Below are 20,677 nucleotides of genomic sequence, written 5' to 3'. Positions count from 1 at the left end.
TCATTGGAAGCAGAAAATGAGTCAGTATTGGATTTCTGGAAATGCAAATACTCGCAATATCAAGTTGCCTATCCTGGCACAGTAGCGGATACAGAAAAGAAATCAAGGTGGGCACAAAATATATCTTGAGCTATCTTTACTTGTATCGTAATGAAAAATAATCAAGTCACGTGCAAAGTTTAGGAAAGTTTTATTTAAAATGATTATAAACAAGGCATTATTATTATTATATATATTATATAATTATTATATATATTATATAATTATTATATATACTAGGCAATGCCATCTTATGATATGAAAGAGTTACAATTGTAGTTTTGCCCTGTTAGGCAATGCGGGCGGCCACGTAAGAGGGGGGCGCGCTCCCCCTTTGCCCCCCATATGTATCTGCCGCTGTCATGGCATTACTTGTATTCTGTATCGCCGTCGGTGGAGTGGATTGATTACTTTGTTTCTCGTGCAACTTTCCCCTGGCAATAATATCCAATTTGCAAGCCGGAAATCAGTGTACGAAATAAGCAACTTTGGTGAACATTCATAAAGAAACTTTGTACTACGCTCCATCACCAAAAACTCTGTACTTTGTATTCAAATTCGAGTCTCCGAAAGATATACCTGACATAAGGAGGAATCTGCGCTTTAAAGACTTTTCAACCGTCTCTTCTGTAAATACTTTTTTGTTACATTTGTTGTACACCGCTTGCTATATAAGTCAAGAAAACAGCATAGGGGCTCCCATTTACCGCTGAGAAGAGAAGACGTACCTTAGTGATGGAGCAGAGGTGAAACAAATCTGAAATAGCTCTACCATCAACACTGTCAGCAGAAAAATTCAAGACAAATTTTATGAACAATTGTTAGAAATGTTAGTGCATTCTTCGTACGTACAAATCGAAGTGATTTATGAAGTGTTTGGAATATCGCTACTCTCAGGTTATCACCGTCTACCTAGTCGATGGCTTTATCGGAGGTCATCTCCAGACTCTACCATCGAAATAGTTTCACAGTCAATGCGAAGGAACAGGTTTGAAGAAATTTTAAGGTTTCTGCATCTGGCAGATAATTATTATAATGGGGAAAATGATGGCAAGGATAGGCTATATAAAGTTCAACCTTAGTTTGAGGTTTTGAACTAGACTTTAAAAATTGTAAGCGCTGGAGAATACTGTTTGGTGGATGAATCAATCAACCTCTACTACGGTAGATATGGCTGCAAGCAATGTATTAGAGGGAAACGAGTAAGATTATGGTTAAAATTATGGTGTATTTTCGAATCAAGTCAACCTTTATCATGCTGTAGCCAACCTTCAGAGAACAGATCTTGGTCAAGGAGATGTACTTTTAGGACTAGTGGATGAGTGAAAATTACCACCAGGTACAAACATATTTGCTGACGGCTTATTCATATCAGAATTGATTACTATTAGCACACATAAAAAAAATGAAAACTCCTGTTTGTTATTCTGTTTCCGAAATGCCAGTGGCGATCGCGGACTACAATTTTCACATGGGTGGAGTGGACATGTGTGATCAATTCCTGGCAACCGGACAACAATCAGGAATAAAAATGGTGGTTCAAATATTTCAGATGAGACTTGGATGTATCAGTTGTACAGGGATGGTTACGGTATTAAAAAAAATCGGATACAGTATCACACTGCTGTAAAATTTCAAAATGCAAATGTAAATTGGTCACGTTATAATACTATAATAACACTCAAAATTATATTATTTGATGCATAATAATTCAAATTCAAGTATTAAAAACTACTGATGAAGGCATGGGTAATGAATTATACAGCAAAAACGTGCATAAACACAATTAAATGATAATGTGCATTTTTGACCCCTTAAGTGCCCAGATGTATCTTAAGATACGTGTTGGATTAAGTACTATGCAAATGTTAGAGATTTTTAAAAATATTTTTTCCCGCATCAGGTATGATGCCTAATCATAATTTAAGCAAAAAAAGTAAAAATTTTTGAAAAAAATCCTCTGGGCATTAATGGGTTAAGTCTGGTTCGATAGCTACACTTGAGCTTTCAGTCGAATTCAGCGCCGTGATCTATCTACATCTACATAATACCCTGCGAGCCACCTCTAGGGTGTTTGCAGGGGGTGATCAATCACCAGCATGCAATTGGACCCCCACATGCACACCACACGATCCAAAAAACGATACGTATACTAACAAATTATACTACCATATGCTGTTAGAAATAATAATAAAATTAAGAAACATACATTAAGTTTTACATAGGTTAGTAGGCTACTACAAGTCATGCAATCTTTGTATGAGTTCTATCGCTGCCGTTATAATCTCTTATTGATCTCGGAAAAAAATATATTCTGAACCTGTCTGTTCTAAAATCTCTCTCTTTTTTCATTTATATAATCTGATCTTCCGTAGTATGTTGGCGTCCGTAAGATATGGTTAACCTCGTTAGAAAAAGATTGTCTATATCGGAAAACAGTTATGTTGACAGATGAAGATCTAGGAGAGAAATTAGTGATTCTTTGATCCAAAGCCACGGTTATTTGAAATAAATTTCCAAACTCCGTGAATTAACCATTTTGGATTTAAAAGGTTAAAAGGAAAGACCGATTTCAGTCCATGAGCAAACGCTATTTGGCGAGAGGTGATGGAGCCAGAGGAATTTAGAATTACTAAGCTTGACTTCGAGGAATCAGTGGAATGACATATTAATAACGAAAACACTCATGTTAGTCAAATTCCTCTCCTTTATTAAAACCATTGATGTTAAATTTTAACCTTCAGATCCTCCCACGTACAATTAAATCGCCATATCTTATCCCCCTCGGCATCCCCAGGATTAAATTGGAAGCCCTATGTTTCAATGGCAGTGTATGGGAATGGCAGTGCATGGGAATTTACTAAGTGCATTCGTTTACGTTATTTTCGATTATGACAGAATGGAAAATTAACTGCTTCACCGGATCCTCTGCCGTCGTCTCAGTCTTAAAATTCCTTTAATCGTTTCTAAGCTTTATAAAACGGGTTTCACCGTCAGCTACAGGCATAGCAATTAGTTTTCACGGAAATAAAACCAACAATATGATGAGAAACTACACAAAATAAATTCGTTAATTTAATTACCCCAACACTAGAAAGTTAACTAACGAAATAGAACGCTCATTATCCACATCAACGGAATGTAACACAATTTAGAACATAATCAACATGGGTATTATTACGTGCCATTTACAACAGTTGAAGAGCCTCAACCGTGCGGAAACAGTTGCCTACGCAATTTAAGTATGGGTTCTGAGTGACTAAAGTAGAGGTGTACTTAAATGAAGCCTGTGACACCTACACTACCACCTTAAATAGGGAGCCAACTTAAGTGGTCACTTAAGGTACTAGTGTAGACCCGACATCACTTCTAGTTCCACTCCTGTCAGGGAAATGAAAGTTTGACTATCGTCGCTTGACAAGCGAATTCGTATGCTGCAACGCATCAAATTTTCACATCTTCCGTGATTGACTGCATCTACAGCGAAAGATGCCTCAATGGCGGGTGGTGTCGGAATACCGGCAGTTGACACGGCACTGGATCTATTAATCCAACGGTTTCACTCCGACCCGTCTACTTTTCCCTGCTCTCGCATGCGGGGATTTTGCAGAAATATTAAGCAAAATGCATCAGGATGTGTTGGCTTATAACTTTCATGATATTAGAACAGGAAAAAAGATAGCAGGGGGGATCGGGTTGGTGCGGTGGCTAGAGTGTTGGCTTCGCACCCAGCGGGCTTGGGTTCAAATCCCGGCAGCGGCAGAGAATTTTCAGAGACCGCCCGTTCCCTGCTTGAGTGTTGTGTGGAGGACATTTCAAACGCAACACACTGTCCGTCGGATGGGACGTTAAGCCGTGGTCCCCTTGGCGCCTTTCGTTAAGAGCAGGCTAATGCCGACCGATATGATACCATAAGATAGCAGTATATATTCAACTCAGTACAATGCTTGTAAATCGATATAAAATTATATATAAAATATGAGATATAAAATGGACCGTGCAGACAGAGCGAGCCTCATTACAATTGCACTTGTAATCAATACAAGAGCACATTAAGTACACAAGGGAATGAAGAGATGGGCTGCATTAAGTTTATCTGCTAATTCTTTGCTAGTTGATAGACATAGCACATATCAGTGTCCTTCTCTTCATGTATATTTAGGATTCCACTAAGGCGGTCCAACATACATTGTAGGTCGTGCTTCTTATAATATACGGGGTGTCCCATTTATCTTGACCACCCGAAATAACTTTTTGTCCAGATGTAAATTTAAAAATTTGTCAAGCAAATGTCCATTAGCCTTCAGGGGGACATTAATCTGCATGACTTCCTTCCTTGGGTGCTTTCCATTCATTGATACACGTCGACACAAGTCGACTTGCGTCGCGGTTTTCGTGTTCCATTCGGTGTGTGTCGCCGACTGTTGTGACACAAGTCAACAAACGGTAACGCACAGGAATAGGAGAGTTATAAACAAATGCCGCGAGCTGACACAAGTCGACTCATGAGTCGCATGAATGGAAAGCACCCCTTGTAGCTTTGCTATTTACAAAGATATGAACAGCGGTATGCCTTTTTTAAATGGCACTCTATATTTTTTATTCGGCAATTCATTTCCTCTCCTAAAGACTAATTCAAAAATGTAGCACAGTGGACCACTAACATAAACACAGTGTTATGAAAAATGACTGACTCTCTAGCGCCTAGTGCAGGTACGCGGATATTGGAACTACTCCACTTGCTGACTTGACACTGAACAAATGAAAACATAGTAAAATGCACACCAGTCATTCAGTCAACCATCGTCCGATGAACTGCCGAATAAAAAATATAGGGCGCCATTTAAAAAAGACGTGCCGCTGTTCATATCTTTGTAAATAACAAAGCTACAAGGAAGGCAGTCATGCTGATTAATGTCCCCCTAACGGCTAATGAACATTTGCTTGACAAATTTTTGAATTTGCATCTGGACAAAAAGTTATTTCGGGTGGTCAAGATAAATGGTACACCCTATATACCAATTCCCCTTAGTATCGGGTACTGCGTAAATTACGGATCCTAATATTAAAAGATGTATCACCACTTCTATCTCATTGAATACTTTGGATATTTTCAGCGAATGGAATTCATTTCCACATATATTTTAAAATAGTTTAAGACCCTATTACTGATTGGCGAAAGCAACTGATTTACGCAGCAAAGAGAATTTCATGGTAAGTTACGAGAGAATAATTCCGCACCTCGGAAGTGACTGTCCATTTCAAAAGCCTATCGATTGAGGTCACCTGATCGGTTTTTTTTTCACAAAAAAGGAATTCATCGGTTCATAACCACGCGTAAAACAAACAACAATTGAATGTATTAGATTGGTTGAGTGCGGATTTAACTTGTTTCTCGCGATTCATATCCTCATTTTAATTCCGCTCTCTTCTTTCTCCGCAGGGTGAAAGGCCTTCGGGACGAGAATTCGGAGGTTCCGGGTGATTTCTTGGACGAGGTGCACAAATGGGCTCTCGAATGTAAGTATTCGCAACCCATCCACTTTTACACAGTTTATGAATCATCCAAGGAATATCAATACTCACGGAATGACGCAAAATTAATATTATATATTATGGTATTCTATCGATTAAGGTAGGTTTCCATGGAGTATTCAAGAAGTGATCAGGGAGCCTCCCTTTCTTTCCAGCACTGCCTTCTTCAATTCACTGTAAGGCCTACTCTCTTTCAATCTATCTAAAATCCTATTCTTTTCCTTCCCCTCCCTCGTTTCCCTAACATTTTACACTCTAACACCATTTTCAACATTCCCATCCCGCTAAGTACTCCCTCCATCCATACCGTCTGTCTCCTCCGTATCTCATCTAAAAGCTGCCTTGCTCACCCACCATGTCCAGCACTTCATCGTTCCTCCTCCTCTCCGTCCACTTCAAATTCTCCATTCTTCTCCATACCCACATCTCGAATGCCTCCAATCTTCTATCGTCCTCCTTCCTTGGTGCCCATGTTTCTGCACCGTAAAGCGCAATACTCCAGATCAGAGTCTTCACTAACCTTTTCTTTAAATTCTTACATAGCGAATCTCCCAGAAGCTCCTTCCTGTTCATGGAAGCATCCTTCGCTAATGCAATTCTCTTCCTACTGTCCTTACTACTGTGTCCGTTTTCTTCTAACGTACTGCCTAAATGGTGTAACTGCTCTACCTGCTCAAGTTTTTCCCCACCTTTTTTACCTTGAGTCTCACATTCCTCGCTCGCGATACTTTACAAAACCGCATTACCTTAGTCTTCTTGTGATTAATCCTCATTCCATACTCCACACACCGCTCGTCTAACGCATCCAATTGAGCCTGCAGTACCCTCCATGACTGGCTAATCAGCGCCTGATCATCCGCGAACCTTACCGATTAATTAATATTAATGGAAATTCATCGAGTCAGGATATTCCTTATCCATTTCCCTCACTTTTCCCTGATTTACGGTGGAATATTTTAAAATTTCCCTGGCTTAACACATATCAATAGCAAAGCATTCGCATATGAGGATTTCGCATAAATATTCGGCAAGGCACATTAGAAAGTTGATTTATTCCAGGAGTGCATCATATACCAGTGGAATTCCATAAACAAATGCAATCTAAAATCTAATTATTCCTTGATTTAAAATCTGAGATTCTTAAAACTCAAACACAAATCATCAAAAAACGAAAGTTGATTCGTCATACGGCCAATGCAACTATTTGGTCATCGGAAATAAAGAAGCAAAAACTTTGTAAGGTTCACTGCTATTTAAATATTATGGGTACGAAATCCGGATGGTGTCCATAATAATTAAATAACAGTGAACCTTACTAAGTTTTTTATTTCTTTACTTCCAATATGGAGAGGTTTCACAAAGTAAAGCCTGAAGTTGTCAGCTATAATTTGATCATCGATTGTATTTTGATCTTCGCGGCTTTCTCGATCACCTCTCACTCTCTTTGCCTTCACACGTCTATCAGCAAATGTTTGCGCCAATGACCTCGTATTCTTCTCTCTCTTTACTCTGAACGCAAACTAAACGAAATGCTCACATTCATTGCCGCTCACACACACACACAGCAGCAGCAGCGATGCTCCGCGCCTTCGACCACCACTGCCACCTTAACCTCCGAAGGTGATCCCTGATCAAGGTTCTTAGAATGGAAGCAGTTTGTCAGCCTGGGAAGTGTGTTTTTGATCTTTGAGTTCTCCCAAATGATTACATGTAGAGATACCTTGATATTAATTGGGATTGAATGAATACATGACTTCCCTTTAATGAAATTGCTACGAACTGAAGGAAATGTATCCGTAAATGAGTCATGAAACTGACTCACTTCCTCCGACAAGCCAATTACCATTACCAGCACTTTCTTTTTCTATTGCGCTGATTTCTTTGCTAACCACAGCCACGAAAAAGGCGCTTTGACCTCCTGCTCTGACCGCAGAATAGCTATTGCCTTTCCTCAGGGAATGGGTCTGGGTGCTCAAAATGTTCCTCTTATCGCTCAAATACGCGGGCTCTCTTCATTTCGGTTGCCGTAACCACACGAATCAATTGGTTTTCCATGACGCGGTATTCTGGAGAAACTGGAAGAAGGCCTGGAGTCTTCGGCCGCTGATCGAAGTATTCCGCAATGCTGGAAAAGGTCTTTACGCCTCCTTTTCAAATTCCTCGTATTTCTGAATGCCTTATGTGAAAATGTTGAGCCTTGAATCCGGACCGTAAAGTAACTAGTTGAAGGATTCCTCACTTTTGGAGAAATAATCGCCTAAAAAGTCATAAAATGACTCTTAAGAAGGCCTCGGTACTGTCATGAATATTTAAAAAATTAGTGAAAAATTTGCTGGTGGTAATAAATGCTAGAGATACGTGAAAATCGCACTTTCATTTTTATTTTATCTTACTTTCAATAACAGTTTATCACATTATGTAGCGTCCATTTTTTATTTTCATAATGAGGTAGATGACGATAAAATGGAGTGAAACACAGTTATGTGACAAAGTACAGAATATTTAAAAAAATTATGTTGTAGGACAATAATAAATTAAGGAATAAGACATATAGTGGCTAAGATGTAGCTTGCCCGCGCCCACTTGTAGTTCGCGGCCACGTACAGCCCAGCCAACTAGCAGCTGGCCAGTCGCTCACATCGGCGGAGCATTTTAACTGCGTTCGGCACAAAATGTACGAATTTTACCGTGGAAAAGGCAAATTTACGTAAAAATATCATAAAATTCCAGTCATTGAATCTATGTCGCATGTATTTGCGCACATCGAATCTATTTCGCATTTATCGCATTTGCGATTTTCACGCATCTCTTATAATTGTTATTCTTAACACTAAATCTGATTAGTTGGTATTAAGTTCTCGGATGGAGGTAAATAATGTTAAGGTGTAAGAGTACACGAAGAGATGTCATGGTTCCATGACTTCCTTATTTCAGGAGCCTCTTGAATTGAAGCGAAACGAGGAAAGTAAGAGTGCAGTTAGAATCCAAAATGGATCGTCGCCCCAAAACTGGGGCATCCTGATCTGGCACTACTTTTAAAATCATCATACCTACGTCCAATTGATTGATTCTCACCCGTGATCTCAGATGTAATGTGAAATGAAAGACCTTTACTAATACTTGAGAGAAATTATTTTTCGGCAATTAATTTTTTTCTTCTTCTTATCTTGACTTTGTTTAATTCATGGTGAAATAATTCTCGGAGTAAAGGTCAAATGTATGTGATGCAAAAAAGTTTTAGCCAACGTTTCAGTTTATTTTAAGCTATCATCAGGGCTTTTAATGAAAACATGAGAACAATACAAATGACAATGATATACAATACTTTTACATAAATAAATGTTACGAAGGAGTGTTTTTTACGATAATATAATTAAAAAATATAAAAGAAGAGAATACACAAAAAATTTTGTCATCCCATAACTTTGCACATATTTACTGATATTACGTTACCAAGATCATGAGGTTAATTTGAGAAAAAGACTTTTCAAAGAAATGTTTTACACATCTAAATCAATTAACAGTTGTAATAAAAAACAGACATTGAAAACCTTAGAAAAATTCATTTTTATTTTATTAATCAAAATTAATGGTAACTAGGTTTGGTAATGGCTTAGTAACGTAGTATCGTTAAATATGTACAAAGTTAGGTATGTCAAAAAGTTTTGTGTATTCTGTTCTTATATATATATTTAAAAAATTATATTATAGTAAAAAAACTCTATAATCTCATGATCTAAAATTGCACACAAAAACATAACACCGTAAACAAGCATGTATAAACAAAAATAAAATCAGAAACTCCAAAAAATCTCATCAGTAATATAATATATAAAATTTCATGTCTCGATTGTAACACATGCTATGTAGGACAAACATCACAATATTTAAATATAGAATTTCACGACACAAGTCATCAGTAAAAGGTGGTTAAACACTGTGTGCTCTTGCTAGCCATAGCATAAGCAATGGCCATGTTTTTGATATTGAAAACCCCGAAATTTTAGATTATGAGGTTAATTTGAGAAAAAGACTTTTCAAAGAAATGGTTCACATTTCTGAATCAATTAACAGTTGCAATAAAAAAACAGACATTGAAAACGTTTGAAAAATTTATTTTTATTTAATTAATCAAAATTTATGGTTACTAGTTTCGCTAATAGCTAAGTGACGTAATATCAATAAATATGTGAAAAGCTAGATATGTCAAACTTTTTGTGCATTCACTTCTTATCTATTTAAAATATTATATTATTGCAAATGAAAAAACTCGTAACATTTATTTATGTAAAAATATTGTATATCATTGTATTTTATATTCTTCTCATATTTTCATTCACAGCCCTGATGGTAGGTTAAAATAAACTGAAACGATGGCTAACTTATTTTTGCATCATATAAATTTGACCTATACTCCAAGAATTATTTCATTTTTTCGGCGACCCAATCGGTGACATTACCCATCCGGTCCACCTTGCTAAGACCATCTTGTTTTCACTTACACTCCGTTTCCTTGCCGTGCTCTGAGTGACGCACGTCCGGGAAGTTTATCCCGTTTCACCGGTTTTAGTAGTTCTTGCGGGACTCTTTTCTGGGGGAGCATAAGAACGAGAAATGTGGACCTCATTCATTTATTTCTTTTCCTCGCATACTTACACATTTAAACGTTAGCGGGCGGAGCAAAGGTTTTTCCCCCGCCATCAAAATAGGCGTGGGAGAGATTTACATTTGCGATTAGTGTCGGAGTGATAATTTGCTGTCGAAACGTGAAGCATCGCTGCCTTTGGGCATACATTGGACAAGGCGTTATGTTTATGCGTGTTGGCTCAGCGCGTTAGCCGGCCCTTGAGACAAATTTCCCTTCGACTCTTTCCCCACTAGGGCCACTGCTGGATATGGCTCGTGGGCTTTGACGCCCTTAGGTGAGAATTAGAGATGGTCGGATCGGATACCTCGGATCCAAATATCCGCGGATATTGCCCTTCATCGGATACATCGGATCCAAAGTCGCAGAAGACAACGGATCTGGATCCGAACTTTTAAATAATAGCTTCACTGAATGCAACGCCTCATAAGGGTGGAAAGAGTTCCGATTCTATCTTCGAATGCGCCGTCGCATGCGATTCTTGTCCTACTCATGAACCGTTTTGTTGAACCCATGAACCGTAGGAGAATTTCGGCCGGGGAAAATAAAAAAGGCAAGATACGACTAGCACATAGTGTAAGAACGAGACTCTTCCCAAGAGATTGAACAATCATCGGGGGAATCTCAGCGTCAGGAATTTGAAAATGCATTTGAATCCGAAAATATCCGATCCGAAAGATCCGGCTCCGAAAATCAAGGATCCCATCCGATTCCGGATCGGAAAAAAATTCTGAATCCGTCCATCCATAGTGAGAATAATATATTACATATTAAATTATTAAAAATAACTATTTGTAGCGGAGCGCTGAAGGAGCTAGGAGTCACCAAGCGTGCTGTGGGAAGGCTTTCGGATGAAAAAGTAGATGATAGGTGGCGCATTTCGCTTTTACGCGTTCGGCCGCACCTTGAATATGCACATGGGATCCGGAAAAGAAAGTGAAGTCCATGAAGTGAATAAATTCAATTGCGCAATTTGTCATGTAATAACGAATAACTCCAGAATGCGTTTCACAGATTAAAGAAGAAAAGGAATTTCTCAAATAGCCGTATAATTCTCCCTGCTCGTCCACCTTGCAAGTCGAAAAATTTTTTACTGCGTTGGTGTGCGGGAAGGGGGAGAAATTCCCCGCAGGGACCAAACACCAGCCTCTCAACCGGATAGCCCAAAAAACACACACACTCAGATGTCAAAGGTATTGGGGTGGAGACCGGTAGAGACTGCGTGCTACACAGAGTAGGCAATACTTGCATTTCCACTTCGTTTTTGACGGCTGATACCCAGTGAGTTAGCAAAGAGGGGGTCCGGACCGCCTCGAAATATAAAAACAAAATTAATATCCTCCACAAAAGAAGACAAAATATTGAAAAATCATGAATTTACAAAATATTTTTTAACAAATGAAGTTTTTTCGATGATGAAAACTGTTAAAATTAGTTTAAAATCCTCTACTTAGTACCCTGTTTTTCAAAAATTTTCCCCCCTGGTTTTGGACCCCCCCCCCCCTCCGAACGAAATTCCTGGCTACGCCACTGCTGATACCCCACTCGAAACGCCTATTGAGGCAGCTTGCCGTATAATTTTTGTCAATTGAATGTATTTATTTTGTCAATTTGAGGAAGACCTGCTGAGCTCGATAATGGGGAGCGGCTGTGATTATTAAGACCTGGTTAGTGTGAAATTCTTGGATCTTATTTCACGAATATGCGTTTAAAAAGGAGAATTTTCTTTCTGGGCAGAGATATTCGTGGGGCCACTTCCTGACGGCGTGAGTTGAGGAGCCTAGGCCTTATTATTCTTTGCCACTTGGGACAATCCGATGAAACGAGCACATAAAAATGATGTTATTCACTCTATTGATCAGTGTAATCTGTTGATTTGCAAAGTTTGAGAGGTTCAAACTTATTTTTCCCCATTTGTTGAGGCATTTTAAATTTCTAAGACTTCTGTCAAAATATGTCTCCATGTAAAAGTTCACATGCCAACCCCATTGTTACATTACGAAAACTGTCTAATTTTCTTCCTTAAAATTCTTCCAACATTGGAAATACATTTTATTTCCAATGGGTTACATGCTAATAGCAAAGAGGAAAAAGTATAAGGACTTTTATGAGCTCAATGTGCAAGCATTTCATTTGGTTTCCACATTCATTTCCTACAATACCACTGAATCTGTTGATTTTGGTCTCAGGTTTCTTTTATTACTGCGCCGTCACGATCTTCGTCATTTATTTGTGTGTTATTTGAAATTTGCCCTGAGGTAAGTAGATACGTGCGCTTAGCCGTGGGCATTAATCTTTATTACCTCGGGTGGATTTTGTGGTCTAAATATCGAGATCGCCCTTGCGACATTTCATCTCCGTAGCCACTTTCCTTTTTACGAAACACTTTGTCAAATTTAGTCTGGGCAAGAAGTTAAGAGAAAGTTGCACCCGATGATATTTGCGGGTTCGGAATGGTTCAGTTGGCGGTTTGATTCCGCTTCGTGGCCGTGGCGATGGCTGCATTGTTGTAGATCAAGGGGCTGCCAAGGTGACAGTCACTTGTTTCTGCGCGCACTCTCGCTTATGACGACACGCGATCACGAACGACTGGTAATGCACAAGAGACTGCACGATTGGTTAAATTCATGAATGTACTGATCCCTATATCCTAGCTTCTCCACTTGGATTCAGGTTCCTGCCAATGAATGAATTTCAGATTTTGAATATGTTCTTCCGAAATTAAGGATGTCTTTCGCAAATAGGGTGGTTTCCTAGTATTTTTTTACTGCATAAATCGAAAGATTATTACTCCTGGAGTACGAATTACACGTTCTTAGATTTTTAAATGACGATATCTAATTTTCGCTATTAAATGAAAAGTGAAAAATTTCAAGCCCGCGAAAACTCGGCGACTAAGTATGAATGCTGGGAAAAGCCTGTGTGACGTCATTCTGGTACCCGGCTTCGCCGTGTGAGGTGACCGTGGGGCGAGACTTGAGCGCTGATACGACGCAGGCTGCTAGCAGATTGCGCTTGGCTTAAATAAGGATTATTAATACCTTATCAAACGAAGGAAACTTTCCGACCATAGGCAGTTTTAACAGCTGATTATTACGAGATGTTTCCCTGAGCTCTGTGCCTCATGCATGCATGTTACGAAAGAGTTTTTTCATTTGCAATAACATATTTTTTTTATGTAAAAGAAGAGAATACACAAAAAATTTTGGCTTACCTTAGCTTTGCACACATTTATTGATATTACGTTACTAAGCTATTGTCAATACCTATTTACCATTAATTTTGATTAATTAAATAAAAATAAAATTTGCTAAGGTTTTCAATGTCTGTTTTTCTATTACAACTGTTAATTGATTTAGATATGTGAACCATTTATTTGAAAAGTCTTTTTCTCAAATTAACCTCATGATCTAAATTTGCGCACAAAAATCATAGCACTCTTAACAAGCTTCTATACACAAAAATAAAATCAGAAACCCCTAAAAATCTGAAAAGTAATGTAATATATAAAATTTCATGCCTCGATTGCAACACTTGCTATATACGACAAACATCGCAATATTTAAAAAATAGGATTTCACAACACAAGTCATTAGTAAAAGGTGGTATAAGACTGTGTGCCTTTGCTAGCCATAGCATAAGCAATGGCCACGTTTTTGATTTTAACAACGCCGAAATTTTAGATCATGAAGTGTTCTGTTCTTATAAAGATATATATTTTTTAATTATGTTATTGTAAAAAAAACTCTATAGTAACATTTATATATGTAAAAATATTGTATATCATTGTATTTTATAATGTTATCATGTTTTCATTCACAGCCCTGATGATAGTTTAAAATAAACTGAAACGTTGGCTAACAACTTTTTTGCATCATATACATTTGACCTATACTCCAGGAATTATTTTACCATTAATTAAACGAGGTCAAGGAAGGAAGAAAAAAAATTAATTACCGAAAAAAGTCACCGAAATATAATTTCTCTCAAGTATGAGTAAAGGTCTTTCATTTCACATTAGATGTGCGATGGCGGGATAGGATCAATCAATTGGTATTATGATTTTAAAAGTAGTGCCAGATCAGGATGCCCCAGTTTTGGGGCGACGATCCATTTGGATTCTAACTGCACTCTTACTTTCCTCGTTTCGCGTCAATTCAAGAGGCTCCTGAAATAAGGAAGTCAGGGAATCATGACATCTCTTAGTGTACTCTTACACCTTAACATAATTTACCTCGATCCGAGAACTCAATACCTACTGATCAGATTTAGTGTTAAGAATAACAATATGGTGGTTTCCTATTATTTTTTTATTGCCAAAAGCGAAAGATTATTACTCCTGGAGTACGCATATCACGCTTTTAGATTTTTAAATGACGATATCAATTTTTCGCGATTAAATGAAAAGTCAAAATTTTCAAGCGCGCGAAAACGCGACGGCTAAGTATGAATACAGCATAATGTAAAATCGATTGTTTCGTGTGGCTACGGTAACCGAAATGAGGAGATCCCGCGTATTTGAGCAATAAGAGGAACATTTTGAGCACCCAGACCCATTCCCTGAGGAAAGGCAATAGCTATTCTGCGGTCAGAGCAGTAGGTCAAAACGCTTTTTTCGTGGCTGTGGTTAGCAAAGTAATCAGCGCAATAGAAAAGGAAAGTGCTGGCAATGGTAATTCCCTTGTCGGACGAAGTGAGTCAGTTTCATGACTCATTTACGGATACATTTGCTTCAGTGTGTAACACTTTCATTAAAGGGAAGTCATGTATTTATTACGGATCTTCGAATCTAGGATTTTTTTCGGATCCTTGATTTTCGGAGCCGGATCTTTCGGATCGGATATTTTCGGATACAAATACATTTTCAATTTCCTGACGCTGATATTCCCCCGATGATTGTTCAATCTCTTGGGAAGAGTCACAATATGTGCTAGTCGTGATTTGCCTTTTTTATTTTCCACGGATGAAATTCTCGTACGTATCCTCTGCGAGAGCTTTGAAACAAAACAGTTCATGAGTAGGAAAAGAATCGCATGTGACGGCGCATTACAAGATAGAATCGGAACTCTTTCCATTGCATTGGCGTTGCATTCACTGAAGCTATTATTTAAAATTTCGGATCCGGATCCGATGTCTTCCGCGACTTTGGATCCGATGCATCCGATGAAGGGCAATATCCGCGGATATTTGGATCCGAGGTATCCGATCCGACAATCCCTATTATTTATTCAATGCCAATGAATCAGAGTATTCCTCATGTAATTATTTGGGAAAACTCAAAGATCAAAATCACACTTCCCAGGCTCACAAAATGCTTCCTGTCTTACTCGCCCGGCGATATTGCTTTGTTTCACCGCTCGTGGCCAAGTCATCGCCTCGGAATTCCACCCTCTCGATGTGGGGCGACCAATCAGCAATTGTTCGCCGAGGGAGATTTCGATGCCTTTTTGTTTCCCAGCTTTCTTCCAATCACCAACGCAAAACTCGCATTGCAATAATTTAATCAAGGTGGCTCCATGGTGTGCAGATCCTCTTTGCCACAACAACAACCAATACTTTGCAAAAAATTAAAACAATGGTAATGAAATGTTGGTGGTTATTTTCGGGTAACAGCGTAGGTAACATTTTATTACTCGACGTTTCACTCCTCCTACTGGGAGCTTTATCAAGAGAATGGGAGGGAAACTGTTCTCGTCCCGAACTTATACATATAGGTTTCGTTAACCCATTGTTGACCCGATTTTGAATTTTCACGGAAGGCGATAGCCGTTGGTGATTATATTGGGCCAGGAACTCTCTCCACAAGCGGCTGAGTTTATATCCATCCTCCCTTTTGAAGTTGTTTGGCCTTTTTCGCTATCTCGGCGGATTCACGTATAAGACGCGGATGATATTCTTCCGTCTTCGCCAATACCCAACAACAAACGTTTTCGCCAACATTGATAAAAGAAGCTGTGAAAATCTTCATACGAAAATTAATTTTAACACTTTTCATAATCGAAAAAACTTCATTTGTTGAAGAAAAAGTTTTTGAATTCATGATATTTTAACATTTTGTTTTATTTTATGAAAGAAAATAATTGTGTTTTTATATTTCGGGGGGTGGGGGGGGTGGTTCGGACCGCGGATGATATTCTTCCGTCTTCGCCAATTCCCGTGTATCGTTAAACATTATTTCATGCCCAGGACGAGAACGGTTTTATTATAAGCTCGGGACGAGAACGGTTTCCCTCCCATTCTCTTGATAACGCTCACAGTAGGAGGAATGAACCGTCGAGTAAGAAAATGTTACCTACGCATCAATTCCCGAAACAGTCACCAACATCGATAAAAGAAGCTGTGAAAATCTTCATGCGATAATGGTAATGAAAGCTTTACAAACTTAGCGATCAATTGACTTCACGAATTCCATTCCTCGCGAGTGGTTCGCTTATCGCCGCGTTGCGGACATTTTTTTAAATTCGAATAAAAAGCGAGGAGCATAAATATAAAGATATCAAGCGAATTATTGTTCACGCTATTGTGTTTTAACCAATGTTATCGTTTAGTATTGAAGCTGCTGCCAGCACAAAAAACACACTGCCCACGCAACACACACAGATGAGCAAAATAATTATTTTGTTGTCACTTGACTGGTTGTGGTGAACATGGTTTACCGGAACAGCGGTACTAACTCGCGATAAACAATGCGAGTGTGGGTTTTGCAGCATCCTGTGTCTCTCGGGTCGAAACATCAGCACGCAATTTTCCCGATACCTGCCTTTGGATGTGGGGCGAGGGAGATTTCGACGCTTTTTTGTTTCGCTAGCTTTCTTCCGAGAATAGCGGTTCACGCGCTGCCTTCCACGACTTCCACTGCCCCGCCCCCCTCCCCTACTTGTCCCCCCTCTCCCCATCCTGGCGGCGGCCACACCTCCCAAGATCTGCGTGAGTCCAGACCGGAGCAGATCGGACGAGGGGCGGCAGTAGGTCATTTCCTCGTCGCATTCCTGAGAAGGTCGTCGTCCATTTGAGGTCAAACCTCTCACCTCTCTCGTCAGAAGACGAAAGCTACGTAATAGTAATTATAAAACGACGAGACTGTGATGTACTGTCTTCCATCCAACCACTCCTCATTAAACTTACACTGAATTTTCACAGCGATTCGCGTAGTCAATGTAATTTGAACGTAATATTTTAAAAATACAATCACAGGTGAAAATAAATAATAGCATAGAGACTTACGAAATATTTGAAGCTATGAAATAGCGCCAAATAGTAATACTATATATCCAAAGATGGGAGAAGAAGTAAGGATGCTATGTAAGATTTTACACTTTCCCGGCGAACAACATGTATAAACTCTTCTCGGGATACCGCGCGGGTAAGATTATGTAAGATCACCGACGTTTCGGGTACCGACTCGCTATCCATTCTCACGGCTACTGACAGAAAATTTGAAGTGACCGTTGAAGCTCAGCATTAGGAGGGGCCGGATTGGTCGAGTCCCGATTGTTGTCGCGGAGGACCGTGGACCAGCGGAGACATAGCCCTGGCAAGCAAAACTGGCTAAGGTCGGAAAGTTTTCTTCGTTTGATAAGGTATTAATAATCCTTATTTAAGCCAAGCGCTACCTGCTAGCAGGGTACTCTGCTACCTGCTAGCATCCCGCGTCGTATCAGCGCTCAAAGCCTCGCCCCAAGGTCACCTCACTTGCGGCAGCGGGAACCAGAACGACGTCACACGGGATTTTCCTAGCATCCCTCCTTAGCCGTCGTGTTTTCGCGCGCTTGAAAATTTTCACTTTTCATTTATTCGCGAAAAATAGATATCGTCATTTAAAAATCTAAAAGCGTGAAATGTGTACTCCAGGAGAAATAATCTTTCGATTTAGGCAATAAAAAAATAATAGGAAACCACCCTATTGAAATTGGAATTCGGATTCCGAAACGTTGGCAGCAATGATGCCAACATTGATTCGGAGGAACACCCGAGAAAAGTTCCATAAAGGAATCATATTTCGTGTGTCCGTCACTCATCAAAAAGCAAGCTCTGCTGGGTACTCGCAAGCAAATTTTCCCCATTTGTTAAATTGGGAGAGGGTGTTGCGAAATTGAGGCGAATGAAAGCATAATCCATTCCTTACAATCCGAGAAGAAGGTCAGAGGAGGAGGGGGGAGAGAAAGAGATATGTGGGCCTTCCGCATTTCAAGCGAGGATTAATGCTGTTGTTTCTTTTTCATTCGACCGGAGTCAAAACGAGGAAGAGGAGAAAAAGAACTCAAACGGGACAAATAATTACGTCTAAAGCCTGAATCACACGATAATTTTTTTTCGTCGCGAAAGTGATCACTATCGCGACCACTAGAGTGATCACTCGCAAATGATCGTCGCCTGCAATTGTTTTTCGCGATCGTGATGAGGATTCCCATCGCTATTTTTCATCACGCGCCCGGTCGCTTTTTCCGTCGCTAAAGCCGTTCCTAAATCCCCATCTCAGCCAATCAGAACGCATTCCCGTATGGAGCGATTGCAGCGCAGCGTTTGACAATTGTGGGAACGACATAGATAAACAAACATGCTATATATTTTCGTGATGCGGGTCCCATGACAACGAGCTGTGATATCGGAAGTGATGCGAAATGCGACGGCGGGAGTGACCGTGTGATTCAGAAAAATGATCACTGTAGGGATCACTTTTCGCGACGGGAAAAGTGACCGCGATAGTGCTGCGAAAGCAATAGAGAATCGTGACGTATTTTTCGGGAGGAAGTTGTCGCGAAACGAGTTTATTTTGGGCCATCGTGAGCGGCATCATTGGTAGATACGCTGAAATTTAGCGGATTGATTGTGGCTCAAGATCCCAGCTGATTTAGCTGCCTACTGAGAAGTTCTAGACTTTTTATTGTTTCAAGCATTTAATTTTCGCGGTGTGATCATGGCATAGTGTCGAAGGCTATATTAAGTGGGGGTGGAAATGCGGGAGTGGATAAGAGTAGTTTTGGGCAGTGGCGCAGCGAGGGGGGGGGGGGGTTTTGGGGGAGAAAAACCCCCCCCAGGGCACAGAGAAATTTTTGAGTTTAATCCATTTTACTTATTTTGGATCAGTATTACTCATAGAATTGTGGTAGGATTAATCAAATATCCCTCAAAGCCGTAAAACTCGCCATTTTGAACCATTGTTCTTCAAATTTTTCTGGAGGAGGGCCCCGCAACTCCTGCTTACCCTGGTAGGTATGCAATACCCCCACACCCGTAGGTATTAGTTGCGCCTAAAACCCCCCCTTGCCTTAATTCCTAGCTGTGCCCCTGGTTTTGGGGACTTTGTGCTTGGCGTATGGTGATGGGGTATAATCCCAACCCCATTGGTACTATTGTGACACTAGTGTAGTGATAATAGTAGTCGTTATTGAGGTGCTGTTCAAGCAGTCACTTTCGACGAGTAAAAACCGGATGGAGGGAGGAAGTAAAAAGCACGCCACGGAGTGGAAATGTGGGTCAGCACGGGTGGACCGCATCCATTCAGGTTTGCCGTCATCATCAACAAGGAAGAGATGCCCACCGCCAACGAGGAAAACCTCGGCCTCGGCGTGTTTTTCTTTTTTTCGATCTCGCCGAAGGAGCGGTGGATCTGCTTGCGGAGGGACAGTCACTCGTGCCCGGTGGGGCGAAGAGAAGCCCTCCAGATGAGTCCAGAAAAGCCATCGCCAATGGGCGGTTTCCATCACGGAAAAAATAGTTTAGTTAGAACTATCGAAATCTGATGTAATTTATCAAACATTTGGGTATATATGGCACATTGAAAAATTCAGAAATAATTACCAAACCAGTTTGATAAATCCTATCAAACTAATTTGGTAATAGGGTAGTTCCCTTCATCAAAGAAACCGAAAGGCATTGATTATGATTCGTTACCCACTTCCAGCGTATTCATAATATAAAAATTATTAGGCTCTACAATTCCAAGTTCAGACGAATGCAATGTACAATTTTAACCTCATTTGAAAAAGGCCAGATTGGCGCCCATGCGATGCCACTCCACGTGACGTCACATGGACAGCGGTGCCGACTTACAAAAAATATTGGGGGTTCACAACCGGGTATCTTGCCCCGGGAAATTTTATAAGTAGTGAGATTTAACTCGAATCTCGACATTTGGACACTCCGAGGAAAATCGATAAGCCTGACACATTTTTCCTCACATACATAACGAATTTTCGAGTGAGCTCGGGCCCCATGGAGTCGGCGCCACTGCACAGGGGCCTAGTTTCTATAAGAGTAGATAGGAGTTTTACATCGTATGAGATTACCAATACATGCATGAGGCATAGAGCTCAGGGAAACATCTCTTAATAATCGCCCATTAAATCTGCCTATGGACGGAAAGTTTCCTTCTTTTGATAAGGTATTAATAATCCTTATTTAAGCCAAGCGCTACCAGCTAGCATGGTACTCTGCTACCTGCTAGCAGCCTGCATC

The 20,677-nt window shown here is 39.9% G+C and overlaps 1 protein-coding gene across 1 annotated transcript in view; it reads left to right on the top strand.

The window, feature by feature from the left end:
* The window catches only part of LOC124162745 (probable cytochrome P450 49a1), a 142,305-nt gene that overhangs the window by 91,410 nt on the left and 30,218 nt on the right, over positions 1–20,677 (top strand). The window contains exon 5 of the mRNA XM_046539379.1: positions 5,483–5,559. Coding sequence (XP_046395335.1) covers positions 5,483–5,559 — 77 coding nt within the window. The remainder of the gene's footprint in view (positions 1–5,482; positions 5,560–20,677) is intronic.

Source organism: Ischnura elegans, chromosome 7 (assembly GCF_921293095.1).
Source record: "Ischnura elegans chromosome 7, ioIscEleg1.1, whole genome shotgun sequence".
Classification (NCBI taxonomy): Eukaryota; Metazoa; Arthropoda; class Insecta; order Odonata; family Coenagrionidae; genus Ischnura; species Ischnura elegans.
Note: the sequence above shows the minus strand (reverse complement) of the source record. Positions and strands in the feature narration are given on the sequence as shown.